General features: G+C 41.4%; 1 protein-coding gene and 2 pseudogenes across 1 annotated transcript in view; 2 read left to right on the forward strand and 1 right to left on the reverse strand.

Annotated features, from left to right (window-relative positions):
* Morc1 (MORC family CW-type zinc finger 1) overlaps positions 1-20,498 on the forward strand; it is a 175,766-nt gene that overhangs the window by 11,273 nt on the left and 143,995 nt on the right. The window contains exons 4-8 of the mRNA XM_060370992.1: positions 529-597; positions 3,202-3,292; positions 3,870-3,978; positions 9,100-9,259; positions 13,765-13,870. Of these exons, the coding sequence (XP_060226975.1) occupies positions 529-597; positions 3,202-3,292; positions 3,870-3,978; positions 9,100-9,259; positions 13,765-13,870 (535 nt within the window). The remainder of the gene's footprint in view (positions 1-528; positions 598-3,201; positions 3,293-3,869; positions 3,979-9,099; positions 9,260-13,764; positions 13,871-20,498) is intronic.
* On the forward strand, positions 6,861-6,980 carry LOC132648809 (5S ribosomal RNA; annotated as a pseudogene).
* LOC132648832 (small nucleolar RNA SNORA48) lies at positions 16,734-16,868 on the reverse strand (annotated as a pseudogene).

Raw genomic sequence — 20,498 nt, forward strand, 5'->3', positions numbered from 1 at the left:
AAATCAAAAGCATCATTAAGAAGCAAATATTTGCTGCTACAAAGAAACACTCACCAAAGGCTCTCAGAGGAATTAACTACTTAGAAGGGAGCCTGATGAATTTAATAAGAATGGCCCAGATTTATGTCAGAATCACTGCATTGTTGGAAGGGCATAAGAGATGATCAGGATGATAAACAGATCCTGGGGGTCACCTCTCACAGTAACATTTTCCCCCTTCTCTCGGGAAAATTACCTGGAATTTAAAGGACCAGTCCAGGTCCTGTGCAGGCTCTGTCCTGCTATATGCATAATTTATCCACCTGCAGATGCTGTGTGTTAATTTAAATAATTTTTGCTGTGTGATTGTTTTCCCCCTGCAGTTTCTTAGGAAGCTATAGCCAAGATTCCATTCCGAGCCCATCTCTCTTCCGTATCTGGGGCTCCATGACTGCCATGGAGTAGGGCAAATAATTACGGGAGCAGCGTGATTTTCTGATGAGCAAATTAAGCCCAATATTTATTAGGAATAACTGCTTTCTCTTACAGTGTATAATGAAACACTACAGGGAGGATTCATGTTGTGTTTCCTGGATGATGGATGTGGCATGAGCCCTGGTAAGTTAATTATCTTGTTACCTAGCTGGCCGTGGAAGGAAGAAGTCTGCAAACCTGGAAAATAAATAAAAATAAATTGAACTATCTATTCCAAAAAGAGATATGGAACAATTAGGGCAAATACATTGCAGACAACTTGTTTTGGATTTTTTTGAGGCTTAAAATATTCTAGCTGGCAAAATAAATTCATTTTAACCGTCTAAACCAAGACACAAAATGACTGTACATGCTATAGTCAGAGCACATGAAAGACAAATCATACTGATTGTAAGACAAAAGCACCCAGGAATGGACAGACTACAAATGGGAACAGAATAGACATCGAGGTCTTTTTCTTGCTTTTTTTTTTTTTTACCTGTTAGTTGCAGGAGCCCTGAGGCAGTTTCCAATGCCTTTAGGCTATTACTAATTTTCTGCATAACCTTGAGAGAGAGAGAGAGAGAGAGAGAGAGAGGTTGTTTCTCCTTGTTCTTGGCAGCTTGTGGGTCTTCTCCCTCTTCTTGTTCAAAGGTTCAGTTGCGTTGGCTGAATGTTCTCATCATAGCAAATACATCCACAATACAGTTTTGGATTTATCTTTGTATATTTAAGGGTAGCCCACAGTCAGTACATCATGGGAGCACAGTACTGACTCTGCACAGCTCAGATGATGCTTCTGAACCTGGCTGTGTGTTGTTTTGGATCTAACCTGCATTTCTTTTTTTTTTTTTTTTGCAAAACACATGAGGGTCTTTTTATTGAAAATTACAAGCTGCAGTTTGAGCCTACACAACCCCACCACCGAAGCGGTGGGAGCTGAGCGCCACCTGCATTTCTTATAATGCTTTATGTTTCTTAAGCTAGGTTTCTGACCACTCTATTTAGAAAATAGTGATGGAGACCAAGTCCTTCACACATGTGAGGAAAGGGTGGCCATCACGACTGAGAACACAAGGAAAGCAGTTAACTTCTCTTTAGCTTTGATAACCATCTTTTGTTCCTAATAGCCACTGGGCATGGTTAGAAAATGCCCACGGATGCCCCATTCATCAGCTTGTTCTTACTTTGTTCAGATAGTTTTTCCTGGTATCTTTTGATTAAAGTCATGATTTCCTGTCTCCCCCTTCTTTCATAAGATTCCCTGCACTCTGCCCAAAGTTTGGCTATGAGTCTCAGCATCTGCTTTGATGCCCTGCTTGGGGGACAGGAGCTCCACAAGGAGAGCAACAGAACCAAAAAATCTGGGCACAGGGGTCTTTTCTGAGATTGATATTCCAACCAATGACCATGCATGGAGATAACATGGAACCCCTGCACAGATGTAGCCCATGGCAGCTCAGTGTCCAAAAGGGTTTCCTAGTAAGGGGAATAGGGCTTACTCTGACATGAACTCAGTGGCTGGGTCTTTGATCACCTCTCCCTGAGAGGGGAGCAGCCTTACCACAGAGGAAAACAATGCAGCCAGGCTCAGACTCCCTCCCTTTACAGGCAGCTCATAGTCTTACAATTAGATCCATCTACCTCTTGGTATTTCTCTCTGAGTACTCACTTTCTCACTTACAGCTCTCCAGCCAGATCTGGCAGGACCCTCATCATTTGAATCTTCCTCTCAGGGGCTGACCTTCTTCAATGCCATTTCCTAATCATTCTATCTGAAGGACATACTTCTTTGCTCCTCTGTCACATCCCTGTTTTCCCCTCACTTAAACATACAGGACATGATTTTAATTTCTTTTTCTTTTTCCTACCCTAATACAGATTTTAATGTCCTCCTGTAAGCGAAGTAGAAAATGCATGTGAGGTATATTTTTAATACTGATGAACCTGTCAATAAATGCTGGCTAATATTATCATGGATGTTCCACTTATGGCTTGGCTTACCTCCTTAGGAGAACATGTTGGCAAATGTGTTTAGTTTCAGACTAACGATGTTAGCGGCCTTTAAATACCTTACACCATGTGATGCTGAACTGTGATGCCTGTCTGTGGCCAAAGGGGCATAGGGCCCCCACGTCACTCTGAGTGTGTCCTTGGCAGGCTAATAGGAAGAACATTCATAGTCAGAAGATCAGGTATGCTGAAGTGCAGAGGACTCCTTCCTGGAATCCTGAGTGCTTTGGAGAGATGAGAACAATGAATCTACAAGTCTGGAAACAATCTCCTTGCTCCCCATGCAGCAGTGGAGAAATCTCTCTGTCCTCAGGGTTACACAGACCTGAACCAGGACCATGCCCAGGAGAAAGTTACTAGCTAGCAGACAAACTGCAGCATTCACATTTAACACTTCTTATGCTCAAGGTGGTGTATGAAACATTTTACAGCTGTATCAGCTAATTTAATTTGTTTTCTTCATCTTTGTCACAACTGTGATATTAGCCCTTCCCTTTTAAAAACAAGGAAACTAAGGCCCACTATTTTAAACTTTATCCAAGGTCACCTGGCTAGGCCTGTCTGACCTTCCATACATCACCATGAGAATCTTTGTGATTCTGGGTCATGACACCAGATTCCTTGTTTGGGCTGTATCAGAAGCTATGGACTTGTCCTGAGGCATGGGCGAAATAGCTAACCCCATGCTGAAGTCAGACTCTTGTAACTACATTAAGAAATCTCTGTTGATTCCAGAGGAAGCTTCAGACATCATTTACTTTGGAACATCCAAGAAACGGTTGTCTACCTTGAACTTCATTGGGCAATATGGCAATGGGCTTAAGAGGTGAGAATTGTTTCTTCTTAAGATACTAGTTATTGGCTGATACTGAAAGGAATATGGAAGCAATATTTACAAGTAGGCACAAGTGGCTGAAGTTCTAGGTATCCTCTAAACTTACTTTGGAATATTTATACCCACAACTGACTCAGCTGTTTATGGCATTAAAAAGCCTCTTATGTAGAACAAGTTGAGTCTTTTCATAGGCATCCAAAAGCAGCCAGGTGTCATTGCATCTTTATGTTCTGTTTCTCAAAGGATAGTTGAGCATTGGTGTGGTATCTGCAGTTTCCTTTAGTTTGCTTCAATGTAAGTGAGACATGAGTGGTTCCTTTCAGGCCCCAGTAATTGGTCTTTTCAGCCTTGGCTGGAACTTCTCTCAGGCAGCCATATCTAAAGCAAGATCTGCTCAGATTCATCCCTTCTACTTTGAGAAGTAGAAAACATTTGTGTACTCCTGGGGATGAGCCAAGGAGAAGGGTTATCCAAAAGAACAGCCTGTAACAGTGAATGAAAACACGCCTCTTGTTCTCCTTTATTGGTATCTGTATGTAAATCATGATGCTCTTCCTTTTAAATATAGTGGGTCCATGAGAATTGGCAAAGACTTCATTCTTTTCACAAAGAAAGAAGAGACCATGACCTGTCTGTTCTTTTCTCAGACTTTCTGTGAAAAAGAAGGTCTCACTGAGGTAAGAGATGGGGCTTTCTTTTCATTTCCATGGCAACAGTGCAATTTTCATTTAGCCTCTCAGGAAATGACATTGGCTATAGTCCTTGCAGATTAGGTTTGGGCGTATGTTTGAGGAATGGACAGAAGGTCTCTGTACACTATGGGGTCACCGGAGGCCTTTTTGGAGAACTTAATTTTGTTCTCCTTGTGCCCAAATCTCCCAGAATCAGAAGCTGTCTTTGGCACAGTAATATTTCTTGGGGAAGCCTCCAGGGATCTTTCCACCATTTGTGTCATACTTTTTATCACTTTTTAAATAAATAAACTGTTGAGGTCAGAGACTTAGAACACAGTCTATAAAGAAACCGAATGCAAAATGGACTTAAAAATTGTTAATTCTGGTGGCCACATTTTCAGCTCCTTTAGCTGAACTTCAGGCAGTTCGTTAATTTACAGTGTTTGAATCGTGTTATGAATGTCAATTGTAATTCAGTACACCATATGCATATTTCAAATGCTGACTGCTTAGCAATAGTTAGAGTCTTTGGAAGGGGGAAACAAAACCAGCTGAAGACACTGTCACCATTAAAACATTTTCTGCTTCATCACAAGATAAGACAGACACACAGAAAATGGTTAAATAACAAAACCGGAGTGTTGGTGAAAGAATGCTGCTCAGTGAGCATGTGTGGCTGTTATTAGCAGAATGTCAAGAATCAGCAGTGTGGAGGGAGAGTTTAGAGAGCCATGAGTGGCCAGTGAGGGGCTTGAGGTCACAATATGACTTGCATCCGGGGAGGCTGGTCTGTGAAGATGGGTGTGGGGTTTGAACTATGGCAGTATGAACCTGCTGCAGGTTTGTGTCTGGACCAAAGCAACAGCCTTTAGTCAAAGAGGAACACACACACACACACACACACACACACACACAGACATTCTCCCCTCCCCCCCAATGTGCATCCTGTTTGGGCTTTACATTCCTTTTTTTTTTTCCTTCCCTAGAATAAAGGAAATAGAACTCCTACTATGAAGTCATATTAAGGAGTTTATTTCTTAGAAAATACCCCAGTAGCGCTTTTATTTTTTATTTATTATAATTTATTCACTTTGTATCCCAGCTATAGCCCTCTCCCCCATCCCCTCCCAATCCCAACCTCCTTCCCTCTTCTCCTCCCATGCTTCTCACTGAGTCCACTTATAGGGGAGGTCCTCTTCTTCCCTCTGACCCTGGTCTATCAGGTCTCATCATGACTGTCTTCAGTGTCTTCCTCTGTGGCCTGGTAAGGCTGCTCCCCCCCTCAGGGGAAGGTGATCAAAGAGCCAACTACTGAGTTCATGTCAGAGACAGCCCCTGTTCTCATTACTAGGGAACCTACTTGGAGACTGAGCTGCCATGGGCTAGATTTGTGCAGGGGTTCTAGGATATATCCTTGAATGGTCCTTGGTTGGAGTATCAGTCTCAGAAAAGACCCCTATGCCCAGAATTTTTGCTTCTCTTGCTCTCCTTGTGGAGCTCCTGTCCCCTCCAGGTCTTTCTATCTCCTCCTTCTTTTATAAGATGCTCTGCACTCTGCCCAGAGTTTGGCTATGAGTCTTAGCATCTGCTTTGATACCCTGCTGGATAGAGTCTTTCTGAGGCCCTCTGTATTAGGCTCCTGTCCTGTTCCCTGTTTCCTCCCTCTTCAAATGTCTATTCCATTTGCCTTTCTGAATGAGGATTGGACATCTTACGCAGGGTCCTCCTTCTTGCTTAGCTTCTTTAGGTGTACAGATTCTAGTATGTTTATTCTATATAATATGTCTAATATCCACTTATAAGTGAGTATATACCATGTTTGTATTTCTGCTTTTGGGATACCTCATTCAGGATGATCTTTTCTAGTTTCTTCCATTTGCCTGCAAATTTCATGATTTCCTTGTTTTTAATTGCTGAGTAGTATTCCATTGTGTAAATGTACCACTATTTCTGTATCCATTCCTCCGCTGAGGGACATCTGAATTGTTTCTAGATTCTGGCTCTTATGAATAAAGCTGCTATGAACATGGTTGAGTAAATGTCTTTGTGTGTACTTGAACATGTTTTGGATATATGCCTAGGAGTGGTATAGCTGGATCTTAAGGAAGCACTATTCCTAATTGTCTGAGAAAGCACCAGATTGATTTTCCAAGTGGTTGTACAAGTTTGCATTTCCACCAGCAATGGAGGAGGGTTCCCCTTTCTCCACAACCTCTCCAGCATGTGTTGTCACTTGAGTTTTTGGTCTTCGGGCTTTACATTTTAAGGTGATACCATGTCACCTGAGCGTATGCCATAAACTATCCCATGGTGGTTGTTCTCTCACGCACCTCTGGTTTTATCTGAAATGAACAGTTACCTAGTGTTGCGTGTGCTTGCCGCTGTCATGGACAGTGTGGTCGGCTTTCCCTGTTTGCACCATTTGGTTAACCCCATCCTCACGCTGCAGTCATTACCATCTTCCCCAGTAAGCTCTGCTCTGGAGCCCTCCCCTCACTGTGGCTCATGCCTCTGCCTCCAAGGTTGGCATTCAGCTGCCATGCAGGATTTGTCTTTCCTTCATCCTGTATGTCAACCCTCTCCAACCATCTCCTATGTCAGCTCTCAGATGCTAAATCTCCCGTGTGTGTGTGTGTGTGTGTGTGTGTGTGTGTGTGTGTTTGTGTGTGTGTGTGTGTATAGCATGTCCACTTGGTGTAACCCACACGATACTTGGTTCCTGAGGCAGAGAGACTCTCCATGCCCAAACATCTGATCCTGCCCTTTACACTTGGTAATAGTTTGGCTTGCTGTTATTTCTATGCTAGGCTTTATTTTCCTTTGAGATTTGGAATGCATTGCTCTGTCATCAAGTTTCTAGACTTGTGATAGAAAAATCTGAAGCCATCTATGGCCATACCACCCTGAACGTGCCTGATCTTGTCTGATCTCAGAAGCTAAGCAGGGTCGGGCCTGGGTAGTCCTTGGGTGGGAGACCACCTGGGAATACTGGGTGCTTGTGGCTTTTGGCCATGGGCAGGGTAGGGAGGGGGAGAAGAAAAAAAAATCTGAAGCCATTTAACTTCATTCTGTCCTCTCACATGGGCTTTCTTTTTTTCTCTTTCTTTCTCCCTCTGAGAGATCCTTCCTTATCCCCAGTCCTGATTTCAGCGTTTTCCCTGTGTGGTCTATTTGCAAGCACTGTGCTGGGAATAGTAGCCTCTTTCCATTCTAGAAACTCATGCTTCAGTTCTGGAGTGGTTCCCATGATTTTTTTTTCCCACCTGGATTCTCTTTTGTCTCCTTTTATAGCTCCTGTTTTCAACACTTAGATTTTTTTAAATTTTTTTTTCTTGTTATTACAATTTATTCACTTTGTATCCCAGCTGTAGCCCCCCCACCCCCCGTCCCCTTGACCCTGAGATTTCACCTTACACCCATCAGAATGGCTAAGATCAAAAACCCAAGTGACAACATATGCTGGAGAGGATGTGGAGAAAGGAACTTTCCTCTGTTGCTGGTGGGAATGTAAACTTGTAAAACCACTTTGGAAGTCAATCTGGCACTTTCTCAGAAAATTAGGAATAGTGATTCCTCGAGATCCAGCTATACCATTTCTAGGCATATATCCAAAAGATGTTCAAGTACACAACAAAGACATTTGCTCAACCATGTTCATAGCAGCTTTATTCGTAATAGCCAGAACCTGGAAACAACCCAGATGCCCTTCAGTTGAGGAATGGATACAGAAACTGTGGTACATTTACACAGTGGAATACTACTCAGCAATTAAAAACGAGGAAATCATGAAATTTGCAGGCAAATGGTGAGAACTAGAAAAGATTGTCCTGAGTAAGGTGACCCAGAAACAGAAAACACTTAGATTTGTAAATTAAAAGAAAAAATTCTTGACTTTTGTGTCTTTGTATTTTTGCTTTCTTTTCTTTTCTTTTCCTCCATTAGGTATCTTCTCATTCCTTTATGACATTTTCCCCTGTAATGATTCTAATTTCCAAGAAGTGTTCCTTATTTGTTCATTGTTTCTTTTTCAGAGATAATTCTGTTTTTACTTCAGGGACATAGTATTTTCTCTTATAACTAAAATTTTTTACTCATGCCAGTTGAGCTATTTTCTTTTAATTTTTTGTTTTTATATGTACTGGAGAATGAGCCCAGGATCTCAGACATTTTAGGTAAATTCTCTATCACTGAGATGCATCCTCAGCTTAAATTAAATTATTTTGACACAGTGTCTCATTAAGTTGCCAAGGTTGGCTCTGAACTTGTGACCCTCGGACCTGTGCCTTCTGAGTAGAGGGTATGTGGGCATATATAGGCAGCTTATTTTGAAGGGTTCAACGTTTTTTTTTTGTTTTTTTTTTTTTGTTTTCTGTCTCCCTGAAAGTCTCCCTCTGATGGCTTCTGTACCCACAGAATTGTTTTTTAACCTGGTTTCTATTTAACGTAGCAGAGGCTTTAAATTTTATTATTATTATTATTCTTTGAGAATTCCCCACAGTATATTTCAATCATTTTCACCCCTTCACCTCAGCTCCTTCCAGATTCCCCCCCACCTCCCTGTCCACTCACATCCATGTTCTCTGTCATATCAGGGTTTTTATGCTTATGAATCCTGAATACTTCAAAGGTTAACCTATTGAAAGCTGGGAATGCGGGGAGGGGTTGGCAGCGGGAGTGCTGTAAACTATCTAGCTGTGTTATTGGAGTAACTCTACCTATTGCCATTTATTTTCATTTGTGTGCATGTGTGTGGGTGTGGGTATGGGTGTGTGTATGTTTGCCTGTTGTGCCATGGCATGTTTGTGAAGGCCAGAGGGTATTTGTGGAAACTGGTTCTTTTCTTCCACCACGTGTGTCATCCCAGTGGTTGAACTCGAGGCTTGGTGACAAATGCTTCTTCCCGCTGAGCAATCTCAGCAGCGCTGACAATGGAAACTTGAAAAACAAAGCCCTGAGTATATCTGTTTAGTGTCTGTCTCTTTCTTATAAATCTAGGCTTCAGGAGGAAAATAACTTTTCACTTTGTGTTTTGTAATTTTGAAGAAGAACAGAATGAATTGGAATAAAACAAAGGAATACCTGTGTGTATATTTCATAATAAATTGACATGTTTTTAAAAACCAGGTTGTAGTTCCGATACCTTCATGGCGAACAAGAACGAGAAAGAGTGTCACAGACGACCCCCAGAAGTTCTGCACAGAGTTGTCTATCATTTATAAATACTCCCCCTTTAAAACCGAAGCTGAATTGATGCAGCAATTCGACATGATCTATGGGCGCTGTGGTAAGGTCACCAAAAGCCAAATTCTCCATGGAAGCATTCGTTTTCGTACTTTTAATTTGTTATCAATGATCTCAGGTTTCACATGAGGGTGGCCGTTCATCCTATCCATATGAATTTTATCTGAAAAGAACTCAGATACGAGTTACTGTACATTCTTGACACTGGAGAAAGGCTCAGGCTTGAGCTTCTGAATGAGCTGAGGGTGCCACAGAGGCTGTGCCCACCGGGCTCCTCATACCAGAACTTCATAGCAGTCAGTCGTCAGTTGCATCCCCTAGGATTGTGTGATGCTACATTGCTGTGAGACTTAGCAACAGATGCAGTAATGTGCTGTTGCCCGTGGGGGAGTAAGCAAACCTTCTTCTACATTCTTATCCCAGACTGATGGATCCCCTCTCCCCCAGTCCCATTTCTGTCAGCTTCCACTGTCCTCTTAGGGTCTAGACTGCACCAATTACTGGAATTTCCCTGTCATTCTTTCTTCAGACAGTCCCTATTTTTTGTATCTGGAAACATAAAAAGAAGTCTGCTCTAGGGAATGCTGCATGTGTCCTGCCTGCCCTTAGCAATGTGTTGATTAATATAATATTTGTAGCAAGATTTTGATACTTTCATGTCCAACTTGGCCTGCTTTATCTCTGAGATGCCTTCTATAACCTGTGGCATTGTATTTTTAAAATGTTACTTTTTTCTTCTGTCAATGGAAAACAATGATGGTAATTAAATTAGCATTGATATCTTAGCATAAATTCTATAATCTTAATGTTTTAGGTTAGACTATGAAGTAATGGTTTTCATGACATCTTCAGACATGTCCTCATATTTTCTTCTCTTTCATGGCCACCTCCCTGCTCCAGCTGGTCCCTTCCCTTCCCTGAGTTAGTTCCCACTTCTGCTTTCCTAGTATCATACTCACTACACTCTTTGCTTTATCCCCTCCCTTAAGATCTCTTCTTCCTTGTCTTAATTTTCTTTTCAATCTTGTGACCCCTTCACACACATCAATACTTGTATATACACACAGATAATAGTGTTAAATGCAGGCTCTATGTATGAGGGAAAACAAGCCGTATTTATATGTCTTAATGATCATTTAGTCTCTCAGAGGACTTCTTACTGTGAAGTGCTCATATGAATATTAGTAAGTGGTTTTTATTTTTGCTTGTTTTGTTACGCTTGTTCCATTGGCTAGATTAGAAAAAAGGGGTTTTTGTTAGTTTCATGCATGTATGCATGGTTTTGTGATCATTCTCACTCTTCCATTACCATCTCTTATCCCCCTCCTACTTCTGTGGTTTCCTTCTTCCCAACTAGTCCCCTCCTACTTTTGTGTCTGTGTGTGTTACCTGAGGTCACTCCACTGTCTAGTGGTTGATCCAGGATTTAGATATAGACATTTAGACTGCATAGTTCCCATTTTGACTACAAAGTTGTTGTTCTTAACCCATGTGTTAGTCTCCCTACCAATATATATATATATATATATATATATATATATATATATATATAAAATTAGTTTCCCTTTTTGATTTCTCTGAAAATCACAGTTGTCTTCATATTGTAAACAGTTCTGTGAATTGTTTGGATGTTTTTGGTTAATGATACCTTTAGAGCAGGAATCAACAAGTCATAGACAAAGACCAAATTTGGTGATTTGTATTTATTTATTTATTCTATTTTATTATTTTTAAACAAAATAAAATATAATAGTATAAAATGAAACAAAACAAAACATTGTATTGAAGTTGAACAAGACAAGCCAACAGGAAAACAAAAGGGCCCCAAGAGAAGGGACAAGAATCAGAGACACACTCATTTATACATTCAGAAGTCCCATAAAAGTACCAGCACCATTTGTGAAAGGTGCTATCTTTTTTCCAGTGTGTATCTGTGGGTTTATTTTTTTAAACCAGTTGTCCATAGATATGTGGGTTTATGTCTGAATCTTCAGTTTGATTCCACTGATCAATCTATTTTTATACCAACACTATGCTGTTTTTATTACAGTAGATTTCTAGTATAACTTGAGATCAGGAATGGTGAGACTTTCCATCATTACTTTATTGTTAGGATTATTTTAGCTGTCCTGGGTTTTGTTTTTTCATATGAAGCTGAGAATTGCTCTTTTAAGGTCCATAAAGAACTTTGTTGGAATTTTAATGGGAATTGCATTGAATCTGTAGATTGCTTTTAGTAGAATGGCTATTTTTACGATGTTAATCCTACTGATTCATGAGCATGGGATATCTTTTCCTCTTCTAGTATCTTCTTCAGTTTCTTTCTTAAAGACTTGAAGCTTTTATCTTACAAGTCTTTCACTTGATTGGATAGAGTTTGCCACAAGATAATTTTATATTGTTTGAGGCTATTGTGAAAAGTGTTGTTTCCCTGATTTTTTTTTTTTCAGTCTGTCATCTGTAAATAAAAGGGCTACTGATTTTTTGTGGGTTAGTCTTGTATCCAGCCTCAGTTGTAGGAGCTCTTAGTGTATTTTTGGGGGTTACTTGTGTATGATATCATATTATCTACAAATAAAGATACTTTGACTTCTTCCTTTTCAATTTGTATCTCCTTCATCTTCTTTGGTTGTCTTATTTCTCTCGATAAGACTTTCGGTACTATATTGAATAGATAAGAGTGAGTGGCAACCTTGTCTTGTTCCTGATTTTGGCAGAATTTAAATTGATGTTGGCTATGGGCATGCTGTAAACTGCTTTCATTGTGTTTAGTTAGGTATGTCCCTTGTATCCCTAATCCTTTTATCATGAAGGGCTGTTGGATTTTGTCAAAGGCCTTTTGTTACATCTTATCATACAGATTTTTCTTTCAGTTTATTTTATGTAGGAGATTATATTTATCGACTTTTGCTCTGTATGTTCAGTGTTTTGATTTTTATATGCCAAAGGACTTTCTGTTCTGGTTCAATCTATTTGGTGTTCTGTATGTATCTCTTTCTTTAAGTTGGGACTTTTTTTTCTCTACTCCTATTATTTTTAGATTTTTTTTTCATAGTGTCCCAGATTTCCTGGATGCTTTTTGTTTGTTTGTTTTTGGTTTGGAAATTTTTAGATTTAACATTTTCTTTGACCAATGTATCCAATTTTTTTTTCCTATCATATCTTCAGCATTTAAGACTCTTTCGTCCATCTTCTGTAGTCTGTTGGTGAAGCTTGCTTCTGTAGTTCCTATTTGTATTCCTAATTTTGTTCATTCCAGCATTCCCTCAGTTTGCATTTCCTTCATTGATTCAACTTCCATCTTAAGGTCTTGAACAATTTTATTAATTTCCTCTCACTGTTTGTTTGGGTTTTCCTGGGTTTCCTTAGAGATTTATTAATTTTCTCTTTAAGGACCTCTAGCATTCTCTATAAAGCTGTTTTTCGTTTTTTTTTTTTTTTTTTTTTTTTCCCCCTTGGGATTCAGCGAGGTTGGAATATTCAGTGCCTACCATGGCAGTGGAGACATACTGTTCTGGCCATTATTGATGGTGTTTTTGTGGTGACATCTAAGCATCTGGGATTGGGATGATGGTAGGACTAGGTAATGCTATCTGCTTTTGCCTCTGCTGGATGTGTTCTTTCTTCCTTGTTCTGATGCAGAGCCAGGGATGAGGCTCAGGGATTGGATCTTGGGGAATAGAGGGAGAAGAGGATTGCTGCAGGTAGCCTACCTGGTCTTTTTGGTGCTCTATACTTATAAATAAAATTTTATTAGAACACACCTGCATTCATTCCTTTATGTCTTTTTCTCTGGCTGTTTTCATGGTACAGTGGTGACCAAGTTGAGTCGTTGTGAGTGGCTATGACAGCGATGTATGGACTGAAAACATAAAATATTTACTGATTGGCTTTTATAGAATATTTTGCCAGTGCCAGTTCTAGAATCAGAAAGCAAGTACAGTGTTTTAAGCTAATTTTTCTCATTTGCATTTGTTCCAGTTTCACCAGTGTGAGCTTCACCTACAGTACAAACTTGGCTCAGACTCCTAGCAATTGTTAAAACTGAAAATTATGAAAAGTCTGCCAAAGCTTGCAAGACTGACAGTGGATTGAATAGTACTAAGAGCCGAGTATTGGGGAAGTCCAGCAGTCTCAGACAGATAATATAATTTTCCATAAGACACAGCTTGCATTTTATCCAAATGTATTTTGCTGAAGCAAAAAATTTGAAATTTGCTCCAGAGCAGCAGTTCTCAACCTGTGGGCCATGACCCCTTTGGATGGGGCTGTGAAAAGACCCTTTCATGGGGGTTGCATATCAGATACTTACATTACAATTCTTAAAAGTAGCAAAATTATAGTTGTGAAGTAGCAACAAAAATAACTATGGTTGGAGGTCACCACAACATGAAGAACTATATGTATGAAAGGGTCTCAGCATTAGGAAGGTTGAGAACCACGGCTCTAGCACACACTGAATTCCGCAGATGAAGTGATTAGAAATGTCTAGAATTTAGTGTACTTGAAGTACTGACAAGTCAATATTTCCTTTTTTTTTTTTTATAGGAACTTTGCTGGTTATTTATAACTTAAAGCTGCTGCTTAATGGAGAGCCAGAGTTGGATGTTAAAACTGACAAAGAAGATATACTGATGGCCGAAGCTCTGGAGGAGTGAGTAACAGTGTGTTTGAATGGTAGTGGGCACTGTTCGAATGGAGTTGGGAGCTTTACATTCCAGCTGCAGGTCTGAGACCCTTACCACTCTGACAGTTCGTTTTATACCAAACACAGAAAGAAATAGACAAGATAGGTGGCCCCCAAAACATGTTCAAACTTCCAGTGACCTAGGCAGCTTCCTAAATATGTGATGGTCTCATCAAGAGTTTATGTTCAGACTCTCTGGATATCAAGGTTGGAAAAAAAAATATTCCAGATGTTTTTCAGGTGACACAGAGTGCCACAACATTTGGAAACTATTGATAATAAGACCTATGACGTTCCTTAATAATGTATTCCTATTTCACATATATTAAAACAACATCAGAGTTCTCTGCTATCAAAGGCCAACAAAGATGGGTTGGTATTAGTGGGTCTGCAGATGGAGAAGGGAGCAGAAAAGAATATGATTGAAAACAAAAAGAATATGATGAGAAGGCAATTGCAGAGTTTGTGTGTGCAAGAGGGCCTTATGTGAACTTCCCTGTACATAAAAAAATCTACTAGCATAATCATTCTTGTCTATAAGTACTGAGAGAAGGTACTTGTGGCCAAGAAAGATCTTACAGAGAGTGAGATTGCTTTAAAATAACTTACCAAGGCTTGCCAACTGGTTTATGCAGTGTCACAGACTCTAGACTAGAAGGGACTTCAAATGCAGCTTAAGGGGCTGGAGAGTTGGCTCAGCAGTTAAGAGGGCTTGTTGCTCTTCCAGAGGATCTGAGTTTGATCCTAGAATCCTAGTTGGGCAGCTCACAGCTGTCTATAACTCTGGCTTCAGGGAATCCAATGCTTTCTTCTGACTTCTCCAGATGTGCACATGTGTGCACACACATACAGATATACTTAGCACATAAAAGTTTTCTAAAAAACAATTAACTTACTATAACTCAATTTGTTTTATGTATTGTTACCTAATTTTTTTTTAACTTTTTATTGATTCTTTGTGAGTTTCACATCATACACCCCAATTCTACTCATCTCTCCATCCCCTCATACCCACCCTTTGCCCTTGCAGCTTTCCCCCCAAAATAAAACTTTTGTGTGTGTGTGCCACACACACACACACACACACACACACACACACACAGAGCATAGAAAACACTCATTGTGGAAGCTATAGTATGGCACAGTATATCTCTCTGTCCACACATCTTCACTTGAAAACGTTCATTGCAGTGAGTTATTGGTCTGGTTCAAGATCCCTGGCTTCTGTGATGTCATCAATATTAAATCCTTATCAGGACTTTTCCCAGTAATCCTGTTATTGCCCTGTGTCATAGAGATTTTGCTTTGGATCAGCAGGACTCTCCCTTTCACATGCCCCAACCATTCACAAATAATACAGATGTTGGGGTGGGCCAATTCAGAGCCCTGGATCTGGGCCTGGGTGCTGGCAGAGCTGGTCAACCCGCTCAGTCTTCCTTATCTGCCCATCAGGGCAAGCTTTCTAACACTGCTCTGGCTAGACCACCCAATGGCACCATCAGCAGGAGGCAGGGTCATCTCTCATGCTTTCATGCCCTCAGGGCTGGCTCACTCTCGGCCTTGCTCCAGAGCCAGCTCCACTGTGCTGCCCAGTCCAGGCCCAGATCCCACTCTCCCGAGTGCTGCAGCCTGTGAGCAGCCCCTGGGGCTGTCTCATTCACTGTGTTTTTCAAGGAGAGGTTCAGGACCCGCCTTTCTGAGTGCTATAGCCAGTGAGGGGCCAGGGTTCATTGCCTGCTCTCATACCCTCAGGACCAGCTCTCCTGATTATCTCAGGTGGCAAGGGGGAAGGGAGAAGGGTGTCACCCCCATGCCCTTGCCACCTCACAGCAGATGAGTGGTGGAGCCAGCTCTCCCTTGCTTTCGTCTTCAGGGCTGCTCACCTGTGCCCCATCTACCAAAGACAGCACTACTGTACTGCCCAGGAGAGGTGCAGGGCTTGTTTGAGTGCTGCAGGCATCAAACTAGCTCCCTTGCTCTCAAGACCCCCTGGGCTCTTCCCAGCTTTTGCCCTTGGGGCTGGCTTGCCTTTCCCTCCCCCCAACCAGGGTCAGTTCTGCTGTGCTTTCCCAGGTGCAGGGCCCATTCTCCCATTCTCCTCAGAGCTGCATCTGGTGAGGGCTAGCTCTCTTGAGATCATGACCCTGTGGCCAGCTTTCCTAACTGCTGAAGGAGTGTGTGTGGGTGCATTCACCTCTGTGCCTGTGCCACCCCATGGCAGACAAGTGGTGGGGTCAGCTCTCCCACAGTCACACCCTTGGGGACAGCTCGCTCACACCCACACTCTCAGGGTCAGCTCCACACTGCTGCCTTGGTGAGGCACAGGGCCCACTCTCCAGTGGGTTTGCTGCCAGTGTTGAAAGACTGGCCAGCTCTCCAGAGTGCCGCATCCAGTGAGGGGCAGGGCCAGTCCTGCGCAGTCCCTGGATATCCACGTGGTCCCCAGTGGCTGCCCTGACCATGGGCAGCAGCCACTTGGTCTAGGACCTCACCATGGCCCCAGGTGGCAGGGCTGGCCACTGACAACAGGCTACTTCTCTCCAACGTTGAGTCTCCAGTCCCATCTTTCTTCTACAGTGCTTACGTTACTCCACTTTTCTTCCTCTCCCATCCGACCACCACACTCTCACACACGATGGTGGTTCAGCTTCAGGCTGGCAGGTGCAGGCCCCCGGCTGACATCCTCTACCCACACTGCATGGTGTGTGGGCAAGCAGGTGTCTATGGCTTGCCTGTACCGTGCACTGGAGGGCAGTCTGTGGGTGGCGTGTGGTCTGTAGGTTTTTGTCTGTCTTCCCCTTTCTCTGCTGTATCTGATTTGATTTGATTTTTATGAGTCCTAGGCATAAAACAGCTTTGGCCACGAAGCCAGGCATCAAGCTAGGATGGGCAAAGGACTTCCATCTGCTTTGCCCCTGACTGACAACACCAACAGCAAGGTGTCTCTTTGCCCATTGCCAGGGCATACCTAATCTAATCTTAAATTTCTTACTAGCTATGTTAAGTCAAAAGAAACACATGGAAACACTTTTAGTACTATTTTATTTAATCCCATATATCCAAAACAATACAGTTTCAGTGTCAATATGAAAAATGCACATGAGGTATTTCCTGTTCTTTCTTTCCTTACAAAATCTTTGGCTCCAGAGTAACTCCAGAATCACACAAGAATTTGGAGTGGTGTCCAGGAGCAGTAGTAGCCAGTAGCTACGGTGCTCAACATGATGGCCTTCGCCTGAGGCCACATGACTCATGTACACACATCCGTTTAGCAGAGAGCATCTTTTCTTTTGCCTTTGAGGCAAACCTTAGAAAGTCTACTCTAGCCAAATGTTTGCCAACATACTCTTGCATCACCTTTTGTAACTTTTCCATTGTATATTTTTTTTCTCAGTTTCCAACACGTGGAATTCTGAATAAATGCAAACAGGGAGGATTTTGTTCATTTAGAAAAAAAAATGCATCCAGCCTAATTTCTGTAGTGCTGGGAACCCCCTTGCCAGCATTAATATGCCAATATCAGGACGGAGGCCAGTGTTGTTACCGGCACCTCCATTACACTCTCCACACTTCCCGCTGCCCCTGCCCTTCTGTTTAACAGTTGGTTCCAAAACTGATATTTCATGCTATTTAAAAGCCCTGAATGCAAATTTTCAAATAGTTATCTGTCAGCGTGCCTTGGCATTTCAACATTAATGTCAGAAAACGATACATTATTAGAGGAATAATTTGTCAGCCTAAGTTGAGGGAGAAAGTTCTCGCTGTTTCCAGATTGTCTAATGATGCCTGAAGCTTCTCGAGACATTTATGCAGTTAATTACAAAATAAAGAAGATGAATCAGACCTAGGGCACCATATGGTTTTGTGTAGGGAATTAACTTGAGTTTTTAAATTTGGCAGGTTGTGTTTGTTTGTTTGTTTGTTTCTTGAGCAATTTTTTTCATGGTTCAATCACGAGACGGCTTTCTGAGATAATGGGATCTTATGAAGAAGGGCTATCATAAAGAGGCGACAGTGATTTCTGTACACAGGGTACGATGCTCTCTAGCCTGCAGGGTGGACCCTGGTGGCACCAAGAAGGGGCAAGAGCACTGGGTCTTTGGCCGTATCATTACTATTTTCTCCTCTAAGATGTAGTTGGGCTACATGTTGGCTTTGGCCTACGGTCTCTTCAGCACCCTCAAAATCCTTTAAAATTTAAGAGGATACGTATTTTTTTATTTGTTAAAAGTGTGTCACAAAGCTTTCGAGATAGTGGGGTGCTTAGTAGGTTTTTATAGGTAGTACCAAAGCTACCCTCAACAGGCTAGAAAGCAGTTAACAGGACCAGAGGAATAGCCCATGAAGGTCTCCTGGGCTGTCATCAATGGCTTCTGAAAAATGTTCTGCTAAGTATGGTTTGCATCCCGCTTTTGAGAGCAAGTGGTCTGCAGTATAATTAGCTGTCTGCATTTCTTTCTCTGTGCTTATTATTACATCCCACTTTAGCTGCTCTGCAGCTTTCTACATCTGTCGAAATTAACTGTTCAATCTTAGAACTATGTAACTTTCAGTTTTGGAAATTGAGGTGATTTTGAAAATTATTTATTTTTTGTGTGTGTGTAGAGTTGTGAAAATTTAAGCTTTTAAGCTTATATTGGACTGAGAGAACAGGCTTTTCCTCAGTATTTACTCTCTTTCACTTGTTTTGTTGGTTTGTTTGTTTTTTGTGTGAGACAGACTCTCAAATAGCCCAGGCTGGTCTTTAGCTTACTGTAGCTGCCAATGACCTTGAATTCAACATCCTCCTTGTCCATCTCCCAAGTGCTAGGATTGCAAGCCTGTACCACTTGTACCACTGGGTCTGGGTTTCCGTTCTATTCATTATAAATTCTGTTGTGAGAAAACATTCTTTAAATTTTTAAGAAAACAGATAAACTCACATATGCTAACTGAGCACCAATTTTAGTACTTCATTTTGGTGTTTTACGGTGTTATTTTTCTTTATTAAATTGACAAGCCGATAATAGGCTGCATTGGCAAACCATTACGTGGCATTGGTAAGATAGATTTCATAATAGTTTCTCCACTCATAAAATAGTTTGTAAGCGCCTATATTGATTTTGAGTTGTCAGACTGTACACAGCTGCACGTGACCCTGTAGATGACATCATTGTTCTCAGCGCGTCATGTTATTTACAGACAAGACCAAAATAAACATATTCGTGCCGATAGGTTTTTTAAATTTTTTGAACGCCTTTCATGTATATATATATATATATATATGTATGTATGTATATGTATATACCCTCCCCGGGTATCTTCTATTTACACTCCCTGACGTCCCTTTCTTTCAATTTATTCTCTTAAATTGTCTACCCAGGTAGACAGTTACTTGGTCAAGGAGTCTGTATGTTTGTGTGGTTTTTGTGACTGTCTCACACGGATCTGAAGAGTAGGAATTAGGATCTCTCTCAATTTGCTGTGGGCGGGGGCAGCAGGCCTTGCTCCATGACAGTATGACAGCAAGCTCATGATGTTAGCGATGAGGTGGAAGTGTCGTCTGTGGCGTCCAGTGATTTGGTGGTATTACCCCGAAGATGGTTAGTTTTCACTTACATTTTTAAATTCTAAGGTTTTTTTTTAATATTCTAAATACATTATTCCCCCTTCCCTTTCTTCCTTCCAACCCTCCCATGTTCCTTCTTTTACTTTCTCTCAAATTCATGCCTTGTTTGTGTGTGTGTGTGTATGTATGTGTATATGTGTGTTTGTATTTCTGAACATATCAGTACAACTGGTCAATGCATAAAATGTCACATATACACACATGTACACATATATAATTTTTTTAGTTTTTAATTCTTTAAAAATATTTTATGTGTTGGTGTTAGGGCTGCATGTCCGTCTGTCTTTGCAACATGTGCATACATGTTCCGGAGTGTGAAGTGTCAGAACCCACGAAACTGCAGTTACAGACATTTACGAGCTGTATGTGGTTGCTGGGAATTGAACTCAGGTCCTCTGGAAGGCTAGCTTATGCTTTTAGCCACAGAGTCATCTCTCTAGCCTTGCTTTGTTTGGTTTGTTTTTGAGACAAGGCCTCACTGTGTGGCCCTGACTGGCCTTGGAGCACAGCCAGCTTCTGCATCCCAGATGCTGGGATTAGTTCAGCCACCACCATGCTCCAGTCACTTCAAATTTTTGTTATATTTTGTTTGTTTTTTAAAGATTTATTTATTATGTATGCAGTGGTCTACCTGCATGTACATGTGCATGCCAGAAGAGAGCACCAGACCTTATTATAGAGGATTGTGAGCCACGATGTGGTTGCTAGGAATTGAACTCAGGCCCTTTGGAAGAGCAGTCAGTGCTCTTAACCTCTGAGCCATCTCTCCAGTGCCCATTTTGTTTGTTTGTTTTTTGAGACAGGGACTATTTTCAAAGCCCTAGATGTCCTGGAACTTGCTCTGTTAAGCAGGCTGGCCTCAAGCTCACAGAGGTCTGCCTGCTTCTGATTCCTAAGTGCTGGGATTAAAGGAAGGTATGCAACATTCTTCATTAATTTTTTTTTTTTTAGCAGGTTTTCTCTGTGTAACTGTCCTGGCTGTCCTGG

The sequence above is a fragment of the Meriones unguiculatus genome, chromosome 17, assembly GCF_030254825.1.
Source record: "Meriones unguiculatus strain TT.TT164.6M chromosome 17, Bangor_MerUng_6.1, whole genome shotgun sequence".
In the NCBI taxonomy this organism is placed as follows: domain Eukaryota; kingdom Metazoa; phylum Chordata; class Mammalia; order Rodentia; family Muridae; genus Meriones; species Meriones unguiculatus.